Below are 26,806 nucleotides of genomic sequence, written 5' to 3'. Positions count from 1 at the left end.
TTGGTGTGCCCCCTCCACCGCCCCCAGAACACATGGGGTCCCAGGTTCATCTCCTTTGGGGACACTTCTCTGACGATCATTTCTTCTTTGGGAGGGCTGGTCAGGGCAGAGAGAGGAACAAATATACCAGTCGTTATTAGAAAGTGTGCTGCAGGACAAGTCTCCAGCCCTGTATCTAAGAACGTATAGGGCTGCAATAGGGGTGGGAATAGTGGGGTAGGAGGAAGGTGCAGAGAGAGAGCTATATAGAAACTGGAGCTTGATCTGAATTGTTGAGATTGTCTGAACATTTTGCTCATCTCTTCTTGCACGATCATGGAAACCTAAGCCCCCAGTAGCCAATGAAGTCCCCAGTGCCCAATGGCAGAGTCAGCGCTAGAACCCTTCCCACCCCTGGATTCCAGCTGATATGAGTCTTCCTTCATGCAAAGCCTTCAAAAGTGGTGGAGGAAGGTGACTAAAAATATAGACTACAGAGCCTGACTGCCTGGGTTCAGATCCAGGCTTGGCCACTTACTAGCTGTGTGACCTTATCAAATTACTTAACTACTCTATATCTCAGTCTTCTCACCTGAAAAATGGGAGAGGAGTTGATTATAATAATACCCACCTGATAGGTTTGGTAAGGCTTAAGTGAATTAGATCTCATTAGCAGTTTCCAAATATATTGGTGCCAGGCTGTCTGCATGTGAATCATTGGGGCCCTTCGGTAAAATGCAGATCCCCAGGCCGTTCTGATTCAGCAAGTGCCGAGTTGGGCAAGACCTACCAGGACTTCTGACTGCAACTTGGTTTAGAAACATTCCCCTTGGCAGTGTTTCCAGGAAGCACATCAGGATCTTCAGGAAAGCCCACTTAAAATGCTGATTTTTAAGATCCATCCAAACCTGCTGAGCTTTTAGGGTTAGGACCCAAGAGTCTGTAGCAAACTGCCCAGGTAACATACTACCTGAATTCTGGGAAACACTACTTGAGCTGGTATTCCCCTCTTTGGGCTTCCAAAATTGCCCCTACCTTTTGCCCATGCTAGAAAAGCACTATGCATCTAAGCCTTAGTGATACTAAGAACATTTAAAGATTAACTATATATTATTTTAAATTTAGTAATATACATGTATTTTTTATTTTAATAGCAACTTACTTTCTTTTTAATCTAGTACAGAGTGTGTCCTTATATTGGTTATTACTTGTCCCTACCCCTATAGTTAGAATAAGTGGGTGTCATGACCCACTCAACACAGAAAGACACTGTGGCCAGGTGGACTGGGTAATTTTTCCAAGCAATAGAGCTGGGAGATGAAAAGGCAAGTGGAGTACTCTGGCTTCCTGATCCTACTATCTGTCACCACCCATGTTGATTCCATCTCTATCCTCATGGCCAGACCTCCCTCCTGACCCATATATTCCTTTCATTGCCCCGAGATCACAAAATTTATTCAAGCAACTAAAGAACATGTAGTTTCTACTAAATAGGAAGTACACATGCTAGATCCAGAGGAGGGGGTCATGGTGCTGTTCTGTGTCCCCTAGCATCGCCCTTCTTCTTTGGTCCTATTTGCTTTATCAAAGATTACTTCTCAATGGGTAAAATTAAATGAGAGCCATACCATGCCTCTGCCTCATGGGCTTTTCTTAAAGCACATCTTGGTCATCGGTACCCATTCTTGTAAGTAAACAAAGTAAGGGCTCTGAGATCTGGATCTGAGTTGCACAAGTCAACAGAATGCAGAAGGGGCTGGAGCCGGACACTGTGTGACGTAGCAGGCCCTCCCCATGCTCGGGAGCATCACAAGCTGCTGGCTTCCACCAACCCAGAAGGTTTGAGCTGGGACTGAGTCTGGGCCTCTGCAGTTGTTTACATTGCCAAGACTTTTCCCAAGCCATTGCCCAGAGCTGCATTGCCTTCCCTCGCCAGCATTCCATGCGTGGCTTGAGGAGGCAGCTCCACAAATACTGAGTAATGGTGATCATTCCACGTTGCACAGAAAATAAAATCAGCTAATACATGGAATTTTCTCAAATTTACTTTTCTTTCTCAGACATTTTAAAAAATCTTTGGTGCCTGCTAATGCTTACAGGCTCAAGCACGTTCATGGACACCCAAAACAGATGCATACACAGCAAACAAATATTAACAGAAAATGCAGAAACAGCCAATCACTGTCTAGCCTTGTGGCCTGTTGAAGACACGTGGGCTTAGTTTGGGGTTTTCCACCACAAACAGGTAATGGAAATGTAACTGTGTCCAAAATGTGTGCAGTGAAATTCAGTGCCCTAGCATTTCACACTGGGGCATGCCACAAAGGGGCACAGTAATTTAGTCATGCACTCATGCATCAACAATGCCTACTGGGAACCCACTACTTGTCAAACCTTGAGAAATCTACTACCCAAATACATGTGAACATCCAAGGGTGCCAGGGCCAGGCCTTCACTCTAGGCTACACAAAAGAGCAGGTCTCCTGGGAGTATTCCCATCAGCCAGTGTGCCGCACTCTGAGGCCTTCTGCAGGTGCACGGGTACTCCCTGGACACAGGGAGAGGGACTGGGAGACTGCTTCAAGCAGTTAGCAATTCCAGGTTGCTGCCTCCCAAGACGGACAATGTGCTTAGTCCAGGGAGGCCTCTCTCTGAAGATGGGTGTCCTCTGCTGCTGTAGCAGAGCCTCCAGAGAAGCCCATGTTTCCAGATCCTATCCCAAAGGGCACAAGACAAGGGGCAGCTCAGAGAATGCAAGCCGTTGCCTTCACTTCAGACACCAGCAGCCCATTCTCAACAAGCTCTCAGAGCAGGTGGGAAAAGGCACCAGTGGGCTTGAAGAGGCAATTGTTTGTCAGGACGCTGAGCAAAGAGGCCTAGCTTTGTGTCCAGGAGGCAGAAGGATGTCAGCATTCTTGCCAGCACAGCCTGCCTTACTCCCTTCTGAAGACAGACTTAGCCCCAGCGAACCTTTTCCCTGTAGTGGCATCTCCCTCCTCACAGAGCAGAACTGGCTGGAAATGCGGGAGTGTGGGGGGAAAGGAGGGAAGAGGAGCTTTCTTTCAGTCTGCGTTTCCTACACCCTAAACCAACAGTCCTCCTGCCTGATGATGGGAATTTGAGCCCCCTCCCCTCCCCTCCTCTGGCCCTCTGGCCAAGAAACAACCAGACCCTGTCCTCCTGCCTTCCACCCAGGCAGGGGGTGTCTTAAGGCCCTGCCTTCCTCTGGCCACATCTCCTCACCTGGCCCATGACTGTCACTGTCCCTTTGTCCCTGCCCTGGCCTGGGCTGAGGACCCGCCAGACTTCAGAGCAATTTGCCCTGGGTGCCAAGGCCTCACTGAAATTCCACCGCAGACCCCAGGAGAAAGCAGACAGACACATGAGTGTCTGAAATCTGCCGGGAGAGGCGCCCCCTGACCACAGCCGAGTTTGGGAAGGATCTGCTGTGCGTAGGCAGCTCATTGATCCACTTTCTAATCACTATTCCTCACTCATCACGAACCAAATAACGCTGGCCCCAGCCCAGCCAGGCAGGCGGGAAGGCGGCTCCGTGTGTAGAGAGTAGAAAATGAGCCTGCCTGTGTTCATTCTAGGAGAGGAGGGAGTGAATGGTACGTAATATCCCTGCGTACTGAGTAGGGACCAGGGGGCTGCTTTAATATTCTGCTGAATGTGGCGTTTCTTTTAACCCTTGCTGGAGATATTTTCAGCCCACAGAGTCAGGCTCCTTACTGTCAGGCCACTGGCAAAGTTTCCCGGCTGCAGCAAGAGAAGCCACAGCACCAGGGGTAAGTGGCTCCGGAAGGCCTGGGCGTCAGGGCCCTGCATACCTGGTTGGGATCCGACACAATGGCACCCGTGGGCAGCTTCCGGCAAACAGACAGGGATCTCTGGCTAGCCAAGAAGAGGGACAGGGAGGAAACTGCCCACGTTCTGATGCCTGCTGTGCTTCCATACGTTTGCTCTCCAAACTATTTCGCTTGCATGCACAGGAACCCAATGCCGACAGCACGCTCCCCAAAGTGGGCACCCATCTCCTCTCAGAGACCCGGCCACTGAACCTCTGGGGGCGCAAAGAGCAGCGGGCCGGACCCAGCCTCGGACCGGCATGACGCCGCCCCAACGCTGTAAGTCCAGTCTGGAATTGGCCTTGCAAATGCGCTCACCGGGCTTTCCTGCCCGGTTTGGGGGTATATATCCCCTTGAATTTCCAATTTCAACTGCTCCCACACGTGTCTCTCAATAAGTCAAACCCAGGCATCCCTGCGCCAGGGTGTTGACGGCGCTCCACACGGCTCCAGTCTCCTCCTGCACGTTCCAAAAAGCAAACCCCTCCTTGCTCCCCTCCCTACAAAGCCCAGCAGTCCCTGAGGGCAGCAGGAGACGGAGGGCAGACAAAAAGCCACCCTCGGAAAAGCCAGCGAGAGCTTTCTAGGCATTAATCCCCGCACCCCCACGCTGCCACCAGAACAAACGTGGGATGCGGTGGTCTTCGCCAAAAGGGTAGGGAATCTTAGCCGCGCCTCGGGGCCCGGAATGCCCCTCCAGCTTCCCTTCCAGAAGGGCAGCGCTTTCCGGAATGGCGGAGGGCACCAAACCATCGTGTTTGGGGGAGTTTACACTGGGCAACCGGTCATAGTTTTGCGAGGAACGGGTAACAAGCGGAGCGAGCTACCAGATAGGAACGCTGTACGGGCGCCAGGAGCTGCGTGTCCCCGGTTTGGAGTCCCCCAGAGGAGTTCCACCCGGCGCAGGACACCGGGAAGTGGGGCTGCTAGCCGGACTGCGGCAGCGCATCACCCCTAGAGTTGGTTTTCTCCCGACAACTCCAACTCCGCTCTCCCACGGAGCTGTGTTCCCAGGAGACTGCCGCGGCCGCTGCTAGGCTGCGAAGAATGGGGGCGGGGGAAGGGGCGGTAGGCGGGGAGCTGGGCCGGGATTTCCCACAGGGATTCGCGAGCGCTACCGAGCGCCCAGGCTCCCCGCTGCGCTGGGCACGGTGTCTTTGGAGCGCGCTTTCCACCACCGGCCGGAGGCACCGCCAAGTCTGAGCTGGCAGAGAGTGAGGCTGCCCGACGACTCCCGGCCGCCAAGCCTCCTCTCCGGCGTGGTGGAGAGGCTGGGAGACTTTAGGTAGGACCGACCACTCACCCCAACCCACTCCTGTTCCAAGGCTCAAGAGGCGAAAAGGCTGTCCACCTCTCCCCGAGTGACCCTGGAAACGCGCAGTCCCGCAGGCGCCCGGACCTCCAGACTGGTCCCCAAGGGTACGGCCAACGAACTCGACCCCTCTCCTTCGGCGGCCACTTGCGGGGTACCAGGGCAGAGCTTCTCTGGCCCCCGCGCGCAGTGCTTGCACGCCGAGCAGAGTCCACGAGCCCGTGGACCGCGAGCCGGGGAAAGGGAGGTGGCGCGCGGCTGCTCAGAAGCGCATCCGTGCCTGGGAGCAGACGGGCGCCAGTACTCCAGGAGCCGGATGGCAAGAGGCACCCCTTTCTCCCCAACGCCTAGCTCCGGCTCTGCCCAGAGCTAAGGAGCATGCACCGCAATGCAGCGGGCTCCGCGCTCTCCGAGCGGGGGCTGCGGGAGACCGAGACTCGCTGCCAGCGAGTGCTGGGGCGAGGAAACCGGGAGACTCAGCGAGTCAGTTTCGGGCGCTAAGAGCCAGCCGGGGGCGCGCTGGTGGGTGCCGCCCAAGCCCCGCGCTCGGCAGCGGCCGAGGCTCCCACACCTCCTTGCCCTCGGGTCCGGCACTGCAAAGCAATTAGAGAAACCCCGCCAGGCGCGGAGCACAGCAGTCCTGAGGCGGCAGGTACCAGCAGCCAACTTGCTCCGTGGAGGGTACGTTACCTTCCATCGCGGCCACTGCGGAAGCCAGGAGGAGCAGTAGCAGACAATCCAGGGCCATCGCTGGCCGGCGGCCCCCAGGCCGAGCCCGAGCTGAGGCAGCAGCGCCGGGAGAGCGCCGCGTCCCGGGGCGCCGCTGCGCTCCCCGCGGGTGGTTTTTCGGTATCCTTTCGCGCTCTCGCCGGGACCGGACTCCCCGGAGCGCTGCGTGGGCGTGGGCAGGAGTGTGCGCGCGTGGGGCGGTGCGGGCGCGCGTGGGTGTGGGTGTGCATGTGTGTGTGTGTGTTTATGGGAGAGGTGGGTGTGTGCGTGCGTGTGTGAGAGAGGGCGAGGGAGAACGAGCCTGCGAGAGCGAGTGCGTCCTGGTGTCACATTGCGAGCTACAGCGGAGCCTACGGGAGGACGGAGCCGGCCAGACTGACGCGGGAGGGAGCGGGATCCCCCACCATCAGCTTTCTCCCCACCCCTAACACCTCCTGTCCAATCAAAGAATCAAACCTGCAAAATTCCCCCGGCCAATCAGGCGCGAGCACCTCCTTACACTGGCATTGTTAGTTTAAGAAAAACTTTTGCTTGCGAGGCTGTGCGGGAGGGCTCGGAAGGCGCTAGGAGGGGTCCGGGCTCCCCCTCGTGGTGCTCTCGGAGAACCGCAGCGGCCCGCCCAGCTCGCTCTGTCCCCACCTAGGGGGCCCAGCGAAAGAGCTGTGGAGGCCTCGTGCCCTTACATCCCACCCAGGACCGAATGCGCTTTAAACAATCAAATGAGCCGTCTTTCCTTTTCTCTGTGACAAAAGCACCCTGCCTACCCTGTTTATAGCAACTCCAGGGACGCACCAGTGCCTGTCCTGCAGAGCTCTTAACTGTCTAGCACGGGTTGGTATTTACTAATCAATTTTGTTTATCGCTGGGTCTCCCCCTTATTAAAATGGGGTCACCGTTTTCGGATTCTTGCCTATTTTGTTCACTACAAAATCCCCAGTTCACAGAACAGTGCCTAGCCTGTGGGAGGCACAGTACATGTCCGTTGAAAGAATGAATACTGTTCAGATAACCTGTGGGCCCTTGCTCCAGGGTCCACAGGGAACCGAACTTGCTTCCTGTCCAACATTTCGCAGTTCTTTTTCTGCAGAAACCTCTGGTTTCCTTTAGTGTTCACTTACCAATGCATTGTGAACTTCCACAGAGGGCCCTGACCCCAGAGGACAGCTCAGCGGGGGGAGACCAGGAGTCACACAGCTCTAAAACAGCAGAGCCGGCAAGAGGGCTCTCCCAGGCCTGCGCAGGGCGAGGTGTACTGTTGCTTTGGGCCAGGCCTTCAGTGTGGCTGGGAAAGACTTAGGCAGCAACCCGGGATGCAGCCTTGGAGATAGGAGCAATTTTCCCAGGCTCAGCTCTCACAGCTGCACTTTATCTTCCTGTTTCTGGAGATGGTCAAGGATTCTAAATCAGAAACTCACCTTGAGGCTGTTATATGTTATACTGGAGATGTGCCCTTCCTTCCTCCCCCGCCCCCCTACAGACCTGATGATAGTCTGGTCCTACAGGGTCAGGGATGACCCGTTAGGTACCCCCCTCCTCCTCCTAGGCCTCTCACCTTGGAGGCACCAAGCCTTTCCCCGGTCTGTTAATGAGTTAACAGCGGGCAGATGTGATGGTTCTCTTTGGGATGACTCTCCTTTCTGGGCATTTCTAAATCAGTTCCCCACCCCCCCACCCCCGCCTCTGCGTGTCTAGTCTCTCCTTTGCTGGGACTGCTTCCTCTCCACCACAGCCAGACTCAAGTCCCCCAATCCTGACAATTCTTTCCTTCCCTGGCTCTGACTCAGGCTGCCTTCCTCCTCCCCTCCCCTCCCTTCCACCCCACCTCTGTGCCTGAAGGGAAGATGTCACCAACCTCCACCTCCTCATCATCCACCTTAATGCCAGGTTAGCTGCCCTCTGCGCCTCCACACCACCAACTGTGTCCTGATGTCCCTGGAGCCACTTGATGTCACTCTGGGCAACAACCTGCTCCTAGTTAGCCATCATCCTCCTGCACCGTCAGCACCCACTGACACTGGTGTCCAGTAGTTCTTCTGGGGCTCTGGCCCCAGTTTCCATGTTCCTGCTTCTCCTCCTACCCATCTTGTCTCTTCTTTCTGTTCCCTCTGTTACCTCTTCAGCTCCCAAGAGAGGTATCCCCCAAACTCCATCCTTGGAGTTCATCCTCCTGGGATACATGGGCAACTCCTTGGCAGCTTCACTTGCTGTTTTACCCCCAGCCATCCTCTCACGAATGGACAGGGGAATGGATGGATGGGTGAGTTTCACACTCTTCCCTCCCCCTTTCACTACATCACAGTCACTTGGCAGGCATGTCTAGCAAAGTCCCCACTCTGCGACGTCCTCCTTCTTATGCCCTTGTCCTATGCCTGTGCATCTGACCCAGTGTGAGCCCATGCTACCTTCCCCTGGACAACTGGAGGGTCTCTGAACGATGGTCCAGCTTCCCTCCCTCCCCTTAATCCCTCCACTCTGCTGCCAAACTCATCCTTCCCAAGCCAAGTTTGATCTTATCTCTTCCCTGCATAGCAACCTAGTGGCTCCTCACTGTCTGCTGAAGAGAGACTGACCACTCTAGCATGACATTCAGACTGCTCTGTAAGCTCCCTGAAACCTGCCTTCTCAGCCCAGACTCTGCTAGTCTTTCTCTGGGCCTAGGATATTCTCTTGTCATCTCCACAGCCACACCCAGGTCAGTCATGTGCCCACCCATGTATTCAGGCAGGCCCTGTTCTAGCTATGGGAACACAGTGGACAGACCTTCTCTGAGGGGTCTTACCGTGTGGTGGAGGGATGGCAATAATAAGCAAATAGGCAGTGGTATGTCAGGTGCTGAGGAGAGCTCTGGAGAATCACAAAGCAGGAAGCAGCGAGAGAGTGACAGTGGCTAGTTAGACATGCTGGGAAGACCTTCTGTTTACTGAGCACCTTCTGCCACAAGCGCTGTACTGGATGTTTACTTGCACAACTGAAATGAGTTGAACTGAATTTCCTGACCCAAATCCCACCTCTCCTAGGAAGCCTTTTCTTCTGTCCCTCTCCCTGATACCCTCATGTTATATTTCTGTGGGTACTGAATGCCTTTCTCAGACATGGCTGAAGATAGAACTGACCATTATCCAACTAACCGCAGAATGTCACACCTGGGTGGGGGGTGCTTGGAGCCCACCAAGTACAGGGATTTCAAGTACAACCCTGCTAGGAACTTTGAACTTGTGCCAGGATAATTACAAGAACGTCACCAACTAGGCCCTCTAAAAATACTGATCCCTAGGCCTTTCAGTAAAGATTTTAAATCAGTAGGGATGAGGTAGGCCCGTGATATGGTTTGGCTGTGTCCCCACCCAAATCTCATCTTGAATTATAGCTTCCATAATTCCCACATGTCTTGGGAGGGACCTGGTGGAAGGTAATTGAATCACAGGGGAGGGGGAGTTCCCATGCTGTTTTTGTGATAGTAAGTCTCATGAGATCTGATAGTTTGATAAAGGGAAGTTCACACACACACACACACACACACACACACACGCTCTCTCTTGCCTGCTGCCGTGTAAGACGTGTCTTGCTTCCCCTTTGCTTTCCATTATGATTGTGAGGCCTCCCCAGCCATGTGGAACTGTGAGTCAATTAAACCTCTTTCCTTTATAAATTACCCAGTCCCGGGTATGTCTTTATTAGCAGCGTGAGAACAGACTCATACAGCCCATGAATGTGATTTCATATCCTCCCCTCCCCAATTGACTCTGCTGCATGATGAGGCTTGGAAGCTGCTGTTCTTGGTCCAGGAGCTTACAACTGCCCTGAGGCCTCCTCAGGGGATACTCATGAAAGTGGCCAAGGAATTGGGGCTTCAGACCTCACCTCTACTCCAGTAGCTTTTTTATCTTTTTTACTGGGCATCTATATCAGGTTTTGTTTGTTTGTTTTGAAGGAAGTGTTCTTTAGCAGGAAAAGAAGGAGGGAGGGGAAGAGTAAAAGGAATTCAAGGAGAGGATTTGATTGGGGTGGGGTAGGGAACATTAACTCATTGATGACTTCTAGAACATGCTGATGGCTCAGGCAAGAATAGTGTCAGTTTAGGGCTGCTTGCTAATTTCCGTAATAACTCAAGGGATTGACTTTTCTTGAGCAAGTTAAATATTAATTTAGCTTTGCAGAAGATTGATCTTTCTCTAGCAATGGGTTATGATTTGTAAATATCCCTGAAGGCACCATTGGTTTGGGATTCCAAGCCCGGGTGCCTCTTTTCCCCTAGAGCATCTCCTTGGCAATTTTTTTTGTGTCTGATGTCAAATGCTCGCTTATTTTCTTGATTAATCACTCAGCTATTTGATATCACTAAATCACTCCTTCAAAGCGACAGATGCTTGCTGCTAAGGCCAGCAGCTGAGGGCTCTCAGGCACCCAAGGGTGACTGAACTCTTTTGCTAAGACTCAGAGGCCCATCTGACTAGAAGGCTTTGGGGCAGTCAACCAGTTCACTCCCTACCTCTAAACAGTTTTGTATCTAAATGTTTGGAAAGCATTTCTAGTGAAAACAATTGCACAATTTCCCCCTGATAATTCTACTCAATATAAAGCTATTCTATTAGAATGTTCCTGCTCACTTATAACCCAAATCATATGTATGTGTGTATATATATATGTCCATGTGTGTATATATGTGTATATATGTATATATATATATAACCTTTTTTCATTCACTACTTATTAGTGAAAAGGGTACACAAACAGCATCCATCCTGAATATGATCACATGCATATCTTGTACATGAAAAGACTTTGTTGCCCCGTCCTATCCTTTCCTTTTGACATATTGCTTTACTGCATAAATAAAAGGTTCAGTTACACATTCCATGACCCAGGTGACCTTTAATTAGATTCTTAAGCTGCAAAACATATTTTCATCAGTTATTTTTTTATCACTTCTCAGCCTTTTGGCTAAGATCAAGTGTAGTTATTTTTTGAGAGGCAGGTGAATCCTTTAAGATTTATTTGAAACACTTTAATATGGATAATAGGCAAATAACAAAAAGCTTCCTTTCCATCTTTTGTTCTTTCTTCCAACATTTATTCAGCAGCAATTCTGTGCCAGTTGTCGGCAAAGTGCTAGGGACCCAGTGATGGCTGGGACCCAGTCTCTCCCTTTAAAGATCTCATGGTCTCCCAGTGGAGTTGGGTTAAAAAGTGAAAGGTATTATGGGACTTGTCATCCATAAATGGTCTCTAACTAGAGGCCTCCAACAAGCCTCTCCTTGCTTCTCAGGAAAATACCCCAGCAAATGCAGACAAATATGAAGAATTATAAAACAAGGTGAACAAACACTGATAGACAACCTAATTGCCAGGATGTGGAAGAAACTAACAATACTTAAAAGGTACATCAAGCTGGATTGAGAAAAATCTATCAAGCATATGTATGACATATGCCAAGTTCTCTTTTTTAAAAGAGAAACTGCTTTAAAGACATAGCTAGGAAGGCATATTGTCATTCCCTCTCTGTCGATACTTGACTCAGACACTCAGGATCTCTACTAACCAGAGAATGGAGTAAATATCTGTCATCACCATTGTTGTTCAGTTTCAAGCCAAACAAAGAACAGTTTCCCTGGTCTTCCTCTTCCCTTCCTTAGTGTCTTCTACATCTAGAAGAGCTTAAAAATGAAATACACAACTGGATAGATGGATGGGCTGATGAAGACACAATGCATTCTTCAGGTAAAAAACAGTCAAGAGGCTGGAACAGTCACAGTAATGACTGTACTGTGACAGTACAGCCTGCTGACTAGAGTTTTTCCTGGGATACAGCAGGTCAGAGCACCAGAGAATTGGGATGGTGGTTGGAGAAAGATGCTACTTCAGTAGAGAAGACATACACTAGATGAAGCTTGCTGGCAACTGGCAATTAAGCATTGCCGTAGGTTTATAAAGGCGATTCAGTGATTAAGCAAGTAGACAGCTAGAGGATCGAAGGCCAACCCACTCATCCTGCCTACCAAAATACACTGAGAATTAATGAGTCTTTGCCTTCTCAAGGAGGAGTGAAGAGAAGTCAGGACACTTCAGGGACCTATTAGAACACTGCAAAACCAGGCGCAGCACCTTCAAGACCCAGATGAGAAGCGTCCTTTTGAAAATGACGTTCTGCAGAATCTAGAGACATTTTCAGAAAACTTCTTGGCACACATGAAGATGTAAATTTGAATATAGAGAAACAAACTTATGAGAAAACAAGTTAAACAGAAAAGACAACAGAATAAAAGAAGAGGGGAGGAGAAAGGGATAGGAAGTGTTTTAAGGAAGCAAAAATGCAGTGTCTGAATTCAATTCCGCATTGGTGTGTCAGTCAAGACTACATTTGTTGCTGCTGAACATTAAATGGATGATATAAAAGATAAACTGGAGAAGCTTTCCAAAAATGCATACAACATAAACAGAAAAGAAAACTGGAAACAGAGAATACAAAACAAACAAGATAGAAAATGGGGAACCAACTTATATAAAATTGTGCTAGTTGCTTGCAAGGTGCTGGGGACCTTAAAGGGTCCCCAAAAGAGTTCCAAGAAGAGTTCAGAGTTCTTTAAAAAGAAACCAGTACAAATGCTGTGAAAGTGAAGACAAAGCCATGAAAGCATAACATTTTTCTTAGCTGAATAAAGACGTGATAGTCTCATCTAGATAACGTTTTTGAACCATATGGATTTTTTAAAAGAAATTTTACATCTATTCAAGAACACACACAGACACATTCATGACCACATAGAAAAACAGGATATCTATAGTGGAATAAATATTAATTTCAGAAAACTAAATTCTAGGGAAAAAATGAAGCAAGAGCTATAGAGTTTGGGTTTTTCTTGGTTTTGTTGGTTTAGTTTGGTTTTTTAGCAATAAAGTTTTTAAGAGGGAAAATTTGTAGCACAAAATACATATAAATCCAGCAATTTGAAAACAACAAACATTTTCAGGTCTCAGAAAATTTGCAACACTTTAGAAAAAAATTACTTAAAAATATATTCCAGTTGATAAAGAGATGAAATTTGGTGTCAAGCAATAAAATCAATTAAAAGAGATGTCTAAATATTTGCAGATTGCTTTTTAATTTTCTTTTAATTCATCCTGCATAACTGCAACTTTGTACCATTTGACCTATATCTCTTATTTTCTCCCCCCTCTATCTGGTAACCACTGATCTACTCTCTGTTTCTACATATTTGACTTTTAAAAATAGATTCTACTGCCGGGCGCAGTGGCTCACACCTGTAATCCCAGCAATTTGGGAGGCCAAGGCGAGTGGATCACCTGAAGTCAGGAGTTCAAGACCAGCCTGGCCAACACGGTGAAACCTCATCTCTACTAAAAATACAAAAATTAGCTGGACTTGGTGGTGGGCACCTGTAATCCCAGCAACTCAGGAGGCTGAGGCAGGAGAATCACCTGAAGCCAGGAGGCGGAGGTTGCAGTGAGCCAAGATCATGCCACTACACTCCAGCCTGGGGGACAAGAGCGACACTGTTTCAAAAAAAAAATATGACTGAGATGATGCAGTATTTTTCTTTTTGTGTCTGCTTTTTTTCACTTAGCACAATGTCCTTCAGGTTCAGTCATGTTGTTACGTATGGCAGGATCTTCTTTTTTAGGGCTGAATAATATTTCTGTGAGTGTGTGTTGTGTGTGTGTGTGTGTGTGTATCACAATTTCTTGTCAATGGATCCACTCATCCATTGATGGACACAGGTTGTTTCCATATCTTGGCTATTGTGAATAATGCTGCAGTGAACATGGGAGTGCAGATACCTCTACAAGGTTCTGATTACATTCCTTTGAGTATAAACCAAGAAGAGGGATTTCTGGTTCATGTGGTAGTTTTATTTTTAATTTTTTGAGCAACCATTTTTCCATAATGGCTACACCAATTTACCTTCCAACCAACGGTGTATCTTTTTCTCTCATGAACACTTCCCCCTTATTTTGTTTGGTAATAGCCATTCTAACAGGTGCGAGGTGATATCTCACAACTTTTATTTCAATTTTCCTGTTGATTAGTTGAATACCTTTTCATGTATCTGCTGGCCACGTTTATGTCTTCCTTGGAGAAATGTCTGTTCAGGTTATTTGCCCATTTTTAGTTGGGTTATTTGTTTTTTGGTTTTTGGAAGTTTTTTAAATATTGAATTGTGTGAGTTCCTCACATATTTTGGATATTAACCCCTTATCAGATATATGGTTCATGAATATGTTCTCCTGGTCTGTATGCTGCCTTTCTATTTTATTGATTGTTTCTTTTGCTGTGCAAAAACTTTTTAGTTTGATGTAGTCTCAGTTGTTTATTTTTACTTTTGTTGCCAAAAGTTTTTGTGTGATGTCCAAAAAATCACTGCCAACGCTAATATCAGGGACCTTGTTCTCTGTTTTCTTCTAGGAGTTTCACAGTTTCAGGTCTATGTTTAGGTCCTTAAACCGTTTTGAGTTGATTTCTGTGTGTGGTGTAAGTGTCCAAATTAGTTTGTTTGCATGTGGATATCCAGTTTTCCCAATACCACTTGTTGAAAATACTCCCTTTTTCCCTTTGTATCTTCTTGATGCTCTGTCAAAAACTGGTTGACCGTATATGCTTGGGTTTATTTCCAGGCTTTCCATGTTGTTCCATTAGTCTGTGTGTCTGTTCTTATGCCAGTGCAAGACCGTTTTGATTACTATAGCTTTGTAATATCATTTGAAATCAGGAGATGTGATGTCTCCAACTTTGTTCTCCATTCTTAAGATTGCTTTGGCTCTTCAGGGTCTTTCATGGTTTTATATGAATTTTAGAATTGTGTTTTCTATTTATGTGATGAACGCCATTGGAATTTTGATAGGAATTGTGTTGAATCTATATATTACTTTGGGTAGTATGGACACTTTAACAATATTAATTCTTCCATCCAGTGAAGATGAGATATCTTAGCATTTATTTGTCTTTTTCAGATTCTTTCATGGATGTTTTATAGCTTTTAGTGTACAGATTTTTCACATTCTCAGTTAAACTTATTCCTAAGTATTTTATTCATTTTTTTTTTTTACTATCGTAAATGGGATTTTCTTGATTTCTTTTCCAGATAGGTTGTTACTGGTGTGAATATATACAACTGATTTTTGCATGTTAGTTTTGTGTCCCTTTAAATTAAAATAAAATGTAAAAAGTAATCTCAATAAAGAATACTCATATTGTTAAAATTCTAATTACTAAAGCCTAGATCCAGTGCTTTAAATTACATTAATTAGGACCAAAGAGAAGAGGAATATGGGGAGAAGGAAAAGAAGAGGAAAGCTATCTGACATTCCTTGTTTACTTAGGAGGAATTGAGACTCTTAGAAATACTGATTTAAAATAGCTAAACTTGGTTTAAAAGTGGCTTGAAATACTTAAAGGCTTTTACAAATATACTCTGAAGAATTATATATATACCTTTGAAAATACTAGAGAAAATAAAAGCAAAATATAACTCCTATTTTTAAAATTATTTTATTTATTTATTGTTTTTAGAAGCCAGGCTGTAGGGATGACTACTGCCACCAGACAGAGCCCAACCCCAACCCCTATTAAAAAAAGAAAAGAAGGAATGAAAGAAATTTAAAAAACACAAATAGAAGGAAAGTTACTATTTATGCAATTAAAATTTATAAGAAATTACAGAATCACTTCCAATAAGAAATATGAATGAATTGGGTCAGGTGCAGTGGCTCATGCCTGTAACCCCAGCACTTTGGGAGGCTGAGGTGGGCGGATCACCTGAAGTCAGGAGTTCGAGACCAGCCTGAGCAAGATGGTGTAACCCCATCTCTACTAAAAATACAAAAATTAGCTGGTCCTGGGGGCACACGTCCATAATCCCAGTGACTCGGGAGATAGAGGCAGGAGAATCGCTTCAACTTGGGAGGTAGAGGTTGTAGTGAACTGAGATGATGCCACTGCATTCCAGCCTGGGCAACAGAGCAAGACTCTATTAAAAAATAATAATAAATTTTAAAAAAGAAGAAAAAGAAAATAAAAAAAGAAATATGAATGAATTGAATCTTGATTAAAAGATAAGCAATTTTTGGCTAAAAAATAATGTCATTATGTATCATACCTCAAAGGAAAAATAAATAGTAAAAAACAAAAAAACAAAAAACCCTTGCATTTGTGCTAATATTATAGACAAAATAACCCACACAACTCTTAATAAAAACATCTAGAAAAATTCAATAACATGTGAAATAGCTTCTTGTGAATGTATTGCAGAGCCATAAGAAGTATCCCCAAGAGCACAGAAACAAAGAGGTACAAAAAGCTAGAATGACGAATCTGGGAGCTTACGCTGCAGGGATTGATCCCCAATCTGGGAAACATAATGACTTAAATTTTAATAGATACAAGGTTTTGAATGAATACAAGGCAGAAAGTTGGAACTGAGACAACTGCATAAATCTGAAGCTTTAAATTGCAACACCTTCACTGAAAGAATGGAGGAAAGGAAAAGTTTACTCACTGTCCTAAACGAGAACAAGGATGCTTGCCACTCTTGGCTTGGGTGGAGTGGGTAAGATAAAATAATCTCCGCTCAGAATTCTTGTCATATGCCTTCACTCATATGGATTTCAAATTCAAATTTATGCTACTTGAATAATCTCAGATCTCCCAAGCCAAGAACTCAGCTGAAAAAAGCACTTATAAGTAGATAATACCCTGGGAACATTAAGGGGAAGAAAATGCAAGAGGCACACAACATCCACAGAATTCCCAAAACAAGATTAGACCCCTATTATAAAACTATCAAAGAAAGACTTTTAGATATCAGTATTTTAAATAATAAAGGAAGACACTATAAAAAGAATCTATAGATTTGGGAGAGAACCACATAGAACAGGAAAAATTTTAAATAGACATTGAAATTAAAAACTAAATGAATAGGTTCAAGAGATTAAATATGCTTGAAGAGTGGTCTACTGAACTTTGAATTAATTTTTCCAAATTAACTATAATGTAAGGCAGAAAAACAAAGAGATGTAATCTTAAAAACCATTGAGAAATATGGGTGATGTTTAATTTATTTAATACTTAGGAGAAAATAATGGAAGGAATGGGAGGATAAGGAATACTTAAAGAAACAATGGCAGATAAATTTTTGAACTGACAAACAAATGAATTATTCAGATTCAAGAAGCAGATTTAAGAAGTTCTGAGCAGAATAAACAACAAAAAAAAAATTCCTAACTAGACAAATCATAATGAAACTAAAGGACATCAAAGATAGAGAAAAAAAACTTTAAAGCTATCAGAGAGAAATGAGAAGTTGCTCACATGAAATGACAGTTAGACTTCTCAGCAGCAAGATGTATATATAGAAAGAAAATAAAATTATATATAAAATTTTAAATTCTAAAATTGTATATACCTAAATTTCTATATCCAGATAAATTTGTATTCAAGACTAAGAGCGAAAAAAAAAAAAAAAAAAAAAAAAAAAAGGTTGTAAAGACACTTTAAAGGAAGACTGAGGGAATTTACCACCAAGATACTATCTCTAAGAGATCTACTAAAGGAACTATTTCAGGAATGAAGGAAATAATTCAGAAGAGCAAAGTTAGAGGAAAGTTTACTTGTTTGCCCAATGGTAAACATGTGGGTAAATCATTAGCGTTTCTAAAAACAAGATAACACTAAAATGTTGAATAACAGTGTTTAAGATGGGAGTTGGAAAGCTGAAAGTTTTCTAATACCCTGGTACCATTCTGAAAGCAAGCAGAAACATTGAATAATTTTAGATGTTGTCAAATCAACCATGCTTTAAACTGTTAAAAGTGGCCACTGCTAGATAAGCAGAAGAAAAAAAGAGGATTAACGAAAATTAATCAGTACAATAGGAAATAGGAATAAAAAAGCATAGTATATATAAAGCACAAACAGAGATAATGGAAATAAATCTAAAATTACTAGCAATCAGAATAAATAAAAACAGAAATAAACTCATCATTTAGAAGCAAACATCAGATTGGTTAAGAATAAATCCAGTTGTATACTGTTGGAAGAAACACATCCAAAAACATAATGACTCACATGTGTTCAAAGTAAACAGATAGGAAAAAGAAAACAGGCAAATATTGTTTTTTAAAACTGGGATAACTAGACTAATGCCAAGCAAAATAAATATTAAGATAAAAGCATTATTAATAATAAAAAGGATCATTACATAATAGTAAATGGAATAATTCTTTTAGGAACACAATAAATTCTGAGTTTCTATGTACCTAAGACACAGCCTCAAATTATGTAAAGAATAAAAAGGCAGAATCTCAAGAAAAAATGGACAAATCTATCATCAGAAAGTGATTTTAACATAATTCATTTTGTTATTCATAAATCAGGCAGATGAAAATTGGTAAGTAAATGGAAGAAAGCAACAACTTAATTTAATTTAGTGGGTTTATAGAGCCCTATCCAACCGCTAGCAATTATGCTTTCTTCTCCAGTAGATGTAGAACAATTGCAAAACGTGACGACTTACCAGCCAAACAGCAAGGCTCAATAAAGACTAAATAATTTGTCATACAGATCATATTCTCTGACCTCAACACAATTTAATCAGAAATCAATAACCAAACAAACTTTGAAAAATGCACTTAAATAAACTTTAAGTAAGGAATCATAATGCATATGGAAAAGTATTTAAAATTTAATGATAATTAAAACACTACCATTCAAAACCTTGGCATGCAGCTAAAGTGGTATCTACAGGAAATCTGTACCTTACCTTGGAATATTAGAAAGAATATTAGAATAGAAGAAAATTGATAAGATAAATATGTAAACACGGGAATGAAAAATAAAGAAATTATCAACAAGGCCCCCACATCTCAAAGCTTACTCACTGAAAAAAATAAATTAATAAAGTACAAAAAAGCTTCTGACAAGACTGTGCTAGTTTGCAAGAGGTGGGGTGGAGTGTATAATGGGACAAAACAAAAATAAATAATATTATGGGTGGAAAAGAGGGCATATGGCTAGAGTAAAACTTTAAAACAGTAGAAAATACTGTGAGCCATTTGAATGAAATAGCAATTTTTCTTGAGAAGAAAATACAATATATCAAACCTGATTCACAATAAAAAATAGAATATTTGAGTAAACTGATTATCATGAAAGAATTTGAATTGGTAATTAAAAAACTACCCACCAAAAAAAGAAACAACATTAACTCTAAACAGTTTTGTTAATGGTTTCTACTCCAGACACTCAAGGATGTATTTCCTGAATGATATTAGGAAGCTGACATAATCCTTGTCCCAGGATTGAAAAAGTTGTCTAATTTTAGAGAAATCTATTGTCTCATTTACTGATTAAAGGACAAAACATATATATGATCATCTCAATAGGCACAGACAGAATATTTGATTAAAAATCAGAACATTTTCACAACTTAAAACTATTTAATAAAATAATAGAAATGGACTTAAGACACGGTATCTATCCAAAGCCCAGAGAAAACATGACATTTCATGGCAAAACATCGGAAGCATTCTCTTTAAAGCTGGGAAGAAGAAAGGATGCCTACTCTCCTCGTTTCTAGTCAACGTTTCACTGCTGGCCCGAGCTAGCACTGTAAGACATAAAAGAGACATGAAAAATATAAGGAGAGGACAGAAAGAAAGAAAACTACATTAGGCCACAGACAGCAAAATTTTGTAGAAAACTCAAGAGACTATACAGGCAAATCATTAGACCAAACATAAATCATGAGCAACTTTGCTAGTTACAAAGTCAATATATAACAATCTGTTGCTTTCTTAAACATCAGCAACAAATAAGAATAAGTAATTTTTTAACAATACAGCATTTTTTCTCCTACTACTTTTACTTTAGGTTCCAGAAGTACATGTGCAGGTTTGTTACATAGGTAAACGAGGCTTGGTGTACAAATGATCCATCACCCAGGTAGTGAGCATAGTACCCTGATGGGTAGCCTTGCAACCCACCACTGCGTCCGCCTTTCTCGCTCAAGCTGTCCCCAGTGTCTGTTGTTCCCATTTTTGTGTCCATGTGAATAATACAGCATTTTTAATGGCAATACAAACTCTAATATATCTTGGAACAAATCTTAAGGAAGTTTTTAAAGGACTTATAAAAAACATATAAAAATTTATTAAACAACATTTAAATAACTGGAGAGATATACTATGTTTATGGGTGAGAAATCTCATGACTATTTTCCCCAATTTTTCCTATAGATTCAATACAAATACAAAAAAATGCCCATAACATTTTTGAAGGCTGACAATTTGACCCTAAAGTTCAAAGGCAAAGGCAAGAATAACGAAGACAATTTTGAAGACAAAGAGAATGGAAGGCCTTGCCTTATCAGCTATCAAAACTTATTATAAAGCTACCATAATTAAAACAATATGGAATTGATATAGAGATTTAGGACCAATGTATAATGAAAAATAGATGTCAAGGGAAACATTACAAAATGGTGAGAAAGGATAAACTATTCAATAAGCGTTGCCAAGACAATCTGAAAAATAAAATTAGATTCCTTTCTCACACAAGTATCAATTCCAGGTGGACTGAAGACCAATACTAAAAGGAAGACTTCATAATCTTTTTGAATATAACATAGGAGAATAGCTAAATGAACTGGGCTGTAAGGAGGAGAATGTCATAAACAGGACACAAAAAGCACAAACTACAAAGGAAAATACAGATACACTTGACTAATAAAATGAAAACTTTGATGCAAAAAGACACCATAAACATAGTTAAGCCACACACTGAGAGACAATATCTGCAACTTAATTTAAAAAGTATTAGTATCTAGACTATATGAAGAATTTCTACAAATCAATATGAAATAAATGTGTCAAAAGCACCCAAGTGCTCGCTTTGATAGCATATATACTAAAATTGGAATGATACAGATTAACATGGCTCCTCTGCAAAGGTAACATGCAAATTTGTGAAGCACTCCATATTTTTATACCACATACAAAAGGACAAAGGCTGTATGTCTCCACTTACATGAAATATCTAGAGTAGGTGAATTCACAGAGATAGCAAGTAGATTAGTGGTTACCAGGGGACAGGGGAAGAGGAATTGGGAGTTATTGCTTAAAGAGTACAGAGTTTCTGTTTGAAATGATAAAAGGGCTTTGGAAATAAATAGTGGTGATGATTGCATAGCATTGTGAATTATACAGTTAAAATGGCTAACATGAAAATTTTATATTATAGAAATATATATATTTATATATTATATATTTTGACTACAAAAAAACACCCAGTGTTAAAAAGTGTTAAAAAGAGGACAAAAGACATTTCAGATATAAGTAACTCTGAATAAGCTAACAATATCTGAAAAAGTGTGCAACCTCATTTGATAATGAAAACAACACTGAGATAATGCTTCTCACCCCCATAGGTAAACATAATAAAGTCAGACAATAGCTAGGGTTGGTAGAATATAGAGCAACAAGAGCTGTCATAAAATGCCGGTAGGAGTGTAAATTGCTTCAAAGGTTTTGGGTAGAAGTATGGCATCACTCAGTGAAGTTTAACATGTGCTTCTTTATGTATTAATTAGACATAATAAAGACACTAACAATAAATGGCTTAAAGGTAAAGAAGTTTACCTTATCTCTCTCACTTATCAGTTCCAAAGTTTACAGCCTGGTCAGTGAGACAACTTTGATTCTCACAGTCATTCAGGTAATCAGTTCTTTCCAAGTCAGTTTCTGCAAAATTGAAGTTGGCTCACCACCACATTTTGGTTTTGTCTAGTGAGAAAGAGAAGAAAGCATGGAGGAGGTACGCCCACCACCTTAAGGCTCTGATCCTAATGTAGCAGAATAGAAAGCTGCTTAGATTCCACTAGTGAGGACTTAGTCACATAGCCATATCCAACTAAAAGGGAGACTGGGAAATGCAGTCTAGATGAACACCCATGTGTAAGATGGGGAAAATGATTTTGGGTGGACAAAATTCATTTTTGTCAGTCTCCACTACACCTAGAAGTCAGCAATTTCATGACTGGGAATACCTTAGCACATGTATGCCAGGAGACAGACATAAGAAAGCTTATAGGCTCACAATCCATAACAGGAAAAAACAGGAAATAACCCAAATGTCCATCATTGTAAAACAGAAAAATAAATCATTGTGTATTCTTATACTGGAGCAAAAATGAGTGAATTATTGCTGCACAATTGGAAAGGATCACAATATTCAGCTGAGTGGTAGGGACTTGGATGCCTGTTTTATTATTAATATTTGAATTGTGTATTCATATATATGTATACTATATTTATTATTTTGCACATATTTACCATAGAAAAATTACCTTACCAGTATAAAATAGATATAATTTTTCACACAACAGGCTGGTAAAAGCAAATGTTCACTAATATTAAATGTAGACAAAGATATGGATAGCAAAAGTATGAATTGTAGTAGAATAAATTTTTACTATGTAGGGCATTTTGGAAGTATCTTCAAAAGCTTAAACTGGGCACGTCTATAAATTACAATTTTGCTGCTCAGCACCAACTTAGAAAAACAACCATGGAGCCACTAAGAAGCCAATGTGCAAAGGTGTTCAGTCTAGCAAATCTTAAAACAGCAAAAACATTGAGAATAACCTAGATGCTACTTAAGCCACTGACTAACTAACCTTTAGTCATTGACACTAAGGCAGTGACTGAACTATGATTCAGCCATACTACCAAATATCATGAAATAGTCAAAAAGAGTGATGTGGGCCAGGTGTGGTGGCTCACACCTGTAATTCCAGCACTTTGGGAGGGCGAGGTGGGCAGATCACCTGAGGTCAGGAGTTGGAGACCAGCCTGGCCAACATGGTGGAACCCCGTCTCTACTAAAAATACAAAATTAGCCGGGTGCGGTGGTGTGCACCTGTAATATTAGCTACTTGGGAAGCTGAAGCAGGGGAATTGCTTGAACCCAGGAGACAGAGGTTGCAGTAAGCCGAGATCACGCCACTGCACTCCAGCCTGGATGACAGGAGGAAAACTCCGTCTCAAAAAAAAAAAAAAAAAAAAAAAGAGTGACATGGAACTATTTGTGCTTAACATAAGTGGGTCTTCAATACAGCATTCTGTGAAAAGGCAACTTGCAGAACAAATGAGAGAAGACTGTAATAGTTCCTATAGTGATTGGGGTGTGTGTGTGTGTGTGTGTGTGTTTTATTTATTCTGAATTTCCTCCAGAAAAATAATTTGTGGTTTTTAAAAGCCTAAGGCCGTGTACGGTGGCTCACGCCTGTAATCCCAGCACTTTGGGAGACTGAGGTGGGCGGATCACAAAGTCAAGGGTTCAAGACCAACCTGGCCAACATGTTGAAACCCCATCTCTACTAAAAAAAATTCAAAAATTAGCTGGGCTTGGTGGCATGCGCCTGTAATCCCAGCTACTTGGGAGGCTGAGGCAGGAGAATTGCTTGAACCCAGGAGGCGGAGGTTGCAGTGAGCCAAGATCGCGCCACTGCACTCCAGCCTGGGTGACAGAGTGAAACTCTGTCTCAAAAAAAAAAAAAAAAAAAATCTATTCTTTCAAATGTTGAAGTCAACCAAAAGTGAAAGTTAGAAACCACAATACTCACCATTTCCGTGTATTTTTAAGTGAGTCAATTAGACAAGTCCAGTAATTGCTGAAGGCCCCTCTGAAAAATGAGGTGAGTATATATTTTGCTCAAAAGTCAGGTAATAGGCATTTGAGAGTAAAAAAAATATGATCATTTTCTTTATGGAGCAGTATGTGTGGCTGATCAAAAGAAGAAATAAGGGCAATTTATCTTCCTTTTCACAAAGAGTCTAAAGTATGAAATGCTAATCATTAAAACAAGAAATACAGTCCAGATCAAAACACTGTTAGGTGATCACATAACTAATTGGAGAGTGAGAACCAAAGGCGACTTATTAATGGTAAAATCCAGAAGTGCTTTTCAAAGAGGTCAATACCAAACGTGTGCCTTTTTTAACACCTTCACTGAGGACTTCACTAATGCAATAGAAAGCATGCCGGTTAAATGTGTGTTTGTCACTTCTTCCCTTTTGAAATCTTCCTTTTAAAAAATTAGAATTAAGAATGGTTGGCTTTCCTAATATTTAATAGACAAGCCACAGATCAGCAACATTTGCTGTAATCTGGCTTCACATGAATGAGGCAGTCCTGGATCCCCAAAAAGCATCAGCCTCAGCCTAATAGTTTGTCCATCTCTCCCAACCCCTGCTAGTATCTTGGGATGGTTTCAAAAGTGTTAAAAACACTGGTCTGAAAGTTCCTCTAGCACCTCAGGTAAGTGTCATATCTTCACCACCTCTTGAATGCCACCAGCATCAGAAACTGCTTGGCTCCCAGGACCTCCAACTCTGGAGAATCCCCATTGGACAGGACTTCCAGGCCTCCAGCACCTGTACCCATCACTATACCTCAGCATCATCATGACCTCAGCCTCAGCCAGCTGCCCCGAACCAAGAAGAGCAGGTACTCTGGCTTCACATGATTTCTAGTCCAGCCTAGACCCTCTGGGTAGGCCACGTCAACAAAACCAAGTTACTACCAGAGACTAGAACCCCTCTCTGTTCACACACACAATGCAGCAGCCATTAGCCCCATGTGCCTATTAGGCACTTGATATGTAGCGAGTCCAAATTGAAAGGTACTATCAGTGTAATACACACCAGATCCCAAGGACTTAATACGAAAAAAATTAAGTATCTTGTTGATAATTTTCGTATTGACATGTTGAAATGGTGGTTTTTAATACATTGAGTTAACTAATATTGAAATGAATTTCACCTGTTTGTCTTACCTTTTTAATGTGCTTACTAGAAAATATGTGGCTTGCATTATATTTCTATTGAGCAGAATTTCCCCAGAACCAGCTGCTGACTGGAACTACTGGAAACAGAATCTGGCTGTCTGCGGCCAGGGACTAGCAAAAATTAGGTGGATGTCAAGGCCCCATAGAGATGGGTTGTGGTGCATGGTATCCCAGAGGGGCTAGGCTACAGGAAGAAAATATAAGTCAGAGACACAGTCCTACAACACCACAGATATCTCTTCCCACAGACTAACGGGTGGGGAGGTGGCTTTCTGAGAAAGCAGCTGGCTATATTGGTAATACCTGGCAATTTTTGTCATTTCTGCTATTAGTGTTCAGTGTGTAGACCTGATGCAGTGACCAGGAGGGGTGCATGCAGGCAGAAAGCAGAAAGCCCCACATCCACAGCTGATTGACAATGAGAATGAGACGGCTGAAAAGAAGAGGCACCATTCCACACCAAATGAATGATGGAGAGAGAAGGGTCACTGACTGGGTAACTCCCCGAGTTGTCCAAAATAACCCCTGGAATCAGATGGACAAACAGGAACTTGAATATAATGTCAAGAAATCTGAGGTTTCCCTTCTCCTGAATATCTGGATAAACCTGTCTCCCATTCTCTATCCCAGAATCAGACCCTGAGACAGAGATTAAGGTGCAAGTTTAGTGGGGAGCATATTGAACTCTGTGAGGCTCCTTGGGATCCCCTATACTGGCAGGTATATCCATCCTCCAGCTGTGAGTATTGGCCGCCAACACTTCACAGTTGACCTCTTTTCTGGAGAATTGCCTTTGGCCAGACGGGCGCTGCCTCAGCTTGGAGGCTATATGCTACTTCACTTCAGGGAAAAGCCTCAGAAAATGTCCAACTGAAGTAGGGGTTCCAAAGGCTGGCCCCCTTACCTGAAGGGGACACTAACTGTTACAATTTTTGCTCTGGAAGTTCCCCCAAAGGATTGGGCTGAAGCCAGGCCCCAGCCAGGACTGCATCCTTGTTCAGCTCCTTTCCCTGCCCCATCTTACAGCCCTCTCTCCTCTTCCCTGAGGACACTCCTCCACTAAATCACGTGAACAAGACCCTTGTCTCAGGCTCTGTTTATGGGGACCTCGCTGTGACCAGAGGTGAGGGAAACATAGGTAGGTGAGTGGGGAAGTGAGATAAGGAAGAAGATAATAAAGGTATGTTATTAAGACAGTCACCACCAGAGGTGACTGGAAATTAATCCTGTGGCAAAACTGGAGGCCAATGTAGAACACAGATCTCTGAGTTATCCTATCCAATGGGCTGGGGTATTTATACATCAGTTCTCACCAGACATTGGTCAAAAGCTGCCAGACTACATCAACCCCGCAGCACTCCAGCCTGCCCAAGGTGGACAGAGAAGCCCTCCTAGGTTTCAGAGAAAGCCCTTGGGCTCCAAAGCTGGCAGTTGGAAGTCAGATAACTGGGATTGAAGGGGGAGGTAATATGGGCAGGGTATATGAATTCTCAATTCTAGCCCCAAATTTCTGTGTCTGCTTAATGAGTTCAATGCACGGACCGCTAAAACATCTCTATTAGATGCCATGCTGACGCAAATGGGCTTGAACCCCCTCTCTGTTCACACACACACTCTCTCACACAGCATTTATATATGAGGTTGGCTTCACTGAGGGTTCAGGTGATCGAGATATTTACTTTGCTGAGATACACATATCTTCAAAGATAACATTGCACGTTTCTATTCCTAAAAGTCTTCCAGCTGCACCACCTGGGGAACCCTGTCTGGCTGCCTCATCTCCAGGCTTCCCATGTGGATAAGAGCCCATCAAGGCATTCAGTGGAACAAAAGGGTCTTTTGTTTTACAAGATTCTCCTTAGAAGGTATTTGTGGATCAATAGGCAATTTTACTCTTTGTTACATTAGTATCACGGTATGCCATTGTATTGCCTTGAGTTAAGAGTTAAGTTTGTATGCTAAATTGAGGAGTAAAGTGTTCATTATGTTGTTTCCTGGCTGTGTGACTGAGCATAGTAGAAGGAACATGAATGCAGATATCAGCATCACCCAGAGAGACCCCACAGGAGGAAATAAGA

General features: G+C 43.2%; 1 protein-coding gene, 2 long non-coding RNA genes and 1 other non-coding gene across 7 annotated transcripts in view; 2 read left to right on the top strand and 2 right to left on the bottom strand.

Annotated features, from left to right (window-relative positions):
• The window catches only part of LOC105469899 (EPH receptor B1), a 448,737-nt gene extending 442,489 nt beyond the window's left edge, over positions 1-6,248 (bottom strand). Inside the window, exon 1 of one of the 3 annotated variants that reach the window (XM_011721495.3) lies at positions 5,833-6,248. In XM_011721495.3, the coding sequence (XP_011719797.1) occupies positions 5,833-5,890 (58 nt within the window). In that variant the 5' untranslated portion in view covers positions 5,891-6,248. Of the gene's footprint in view, positions 1-5,133; positions 5,212-5,832 lie in introns of those variants that run through there. The other 2 variants (XM_071090949.1, XM_071090948.1) reach the window with 2 other exon arrangements.
• The window catches only part of LOC139361878 (uncharacterized), a 38,248-nt gene continuing 16,580 nt past the window's right edge, over positions 5,139-26,806 (top strand). For both annotated transcript variants that reach the window (XR_011619717.1, XR_011619716.1), the window contains exon 1: positions 5,139-5,249. This is a non-coding gene — a long non-coding RNA (uncharacterized lncRNA). The remainder of the gene's footprint in view (positions 5,250-26,806) is intronic.
• LOC139361877 (uncharacterized) lies at positions 19,355-26,136 on the bottom strand. Its single transcript, XR_011619715.1, has 3 exons — positions 26,042-26,136; positions 21,520-21,663; positions 19,355-19,490 (listed from the first exon to the last, which is right to left on the bottom strand). It is a non-coding gene; the product is annotated as an uncharacterized lncRNA (long non-coding RNA).
• Positions 20,765-20,866, top strand: LOC112424675 (U6 spliceosomal RNA). Its single transcript, XR_011620443.1, has one exon. It is a non-coding gene; the product is annotated as a U6 spliceosomal RNA (small nuclear RNA).

This window comes from Macaca nemestrina, chromosome 2 (genome assembly GCF_043159975.1).
Source record: "Macaca nemestrina isolate mMacNem1 chromosome 2, mMacNem.hap1, whole genome shotgun sequence".
In the NCBI taxonomy this organism is placed as follows: domain Eukaryota; kingdom Metazoa; phylum Chordata; class Mammalia; order Primates; family Cercopithecidae; genus Macaca; species Macaca nemestrina.
Note: the sequence above shows the minus strand (reverse complement) of the source record. Positions and strands in the feature narration are given on the sequence as shown.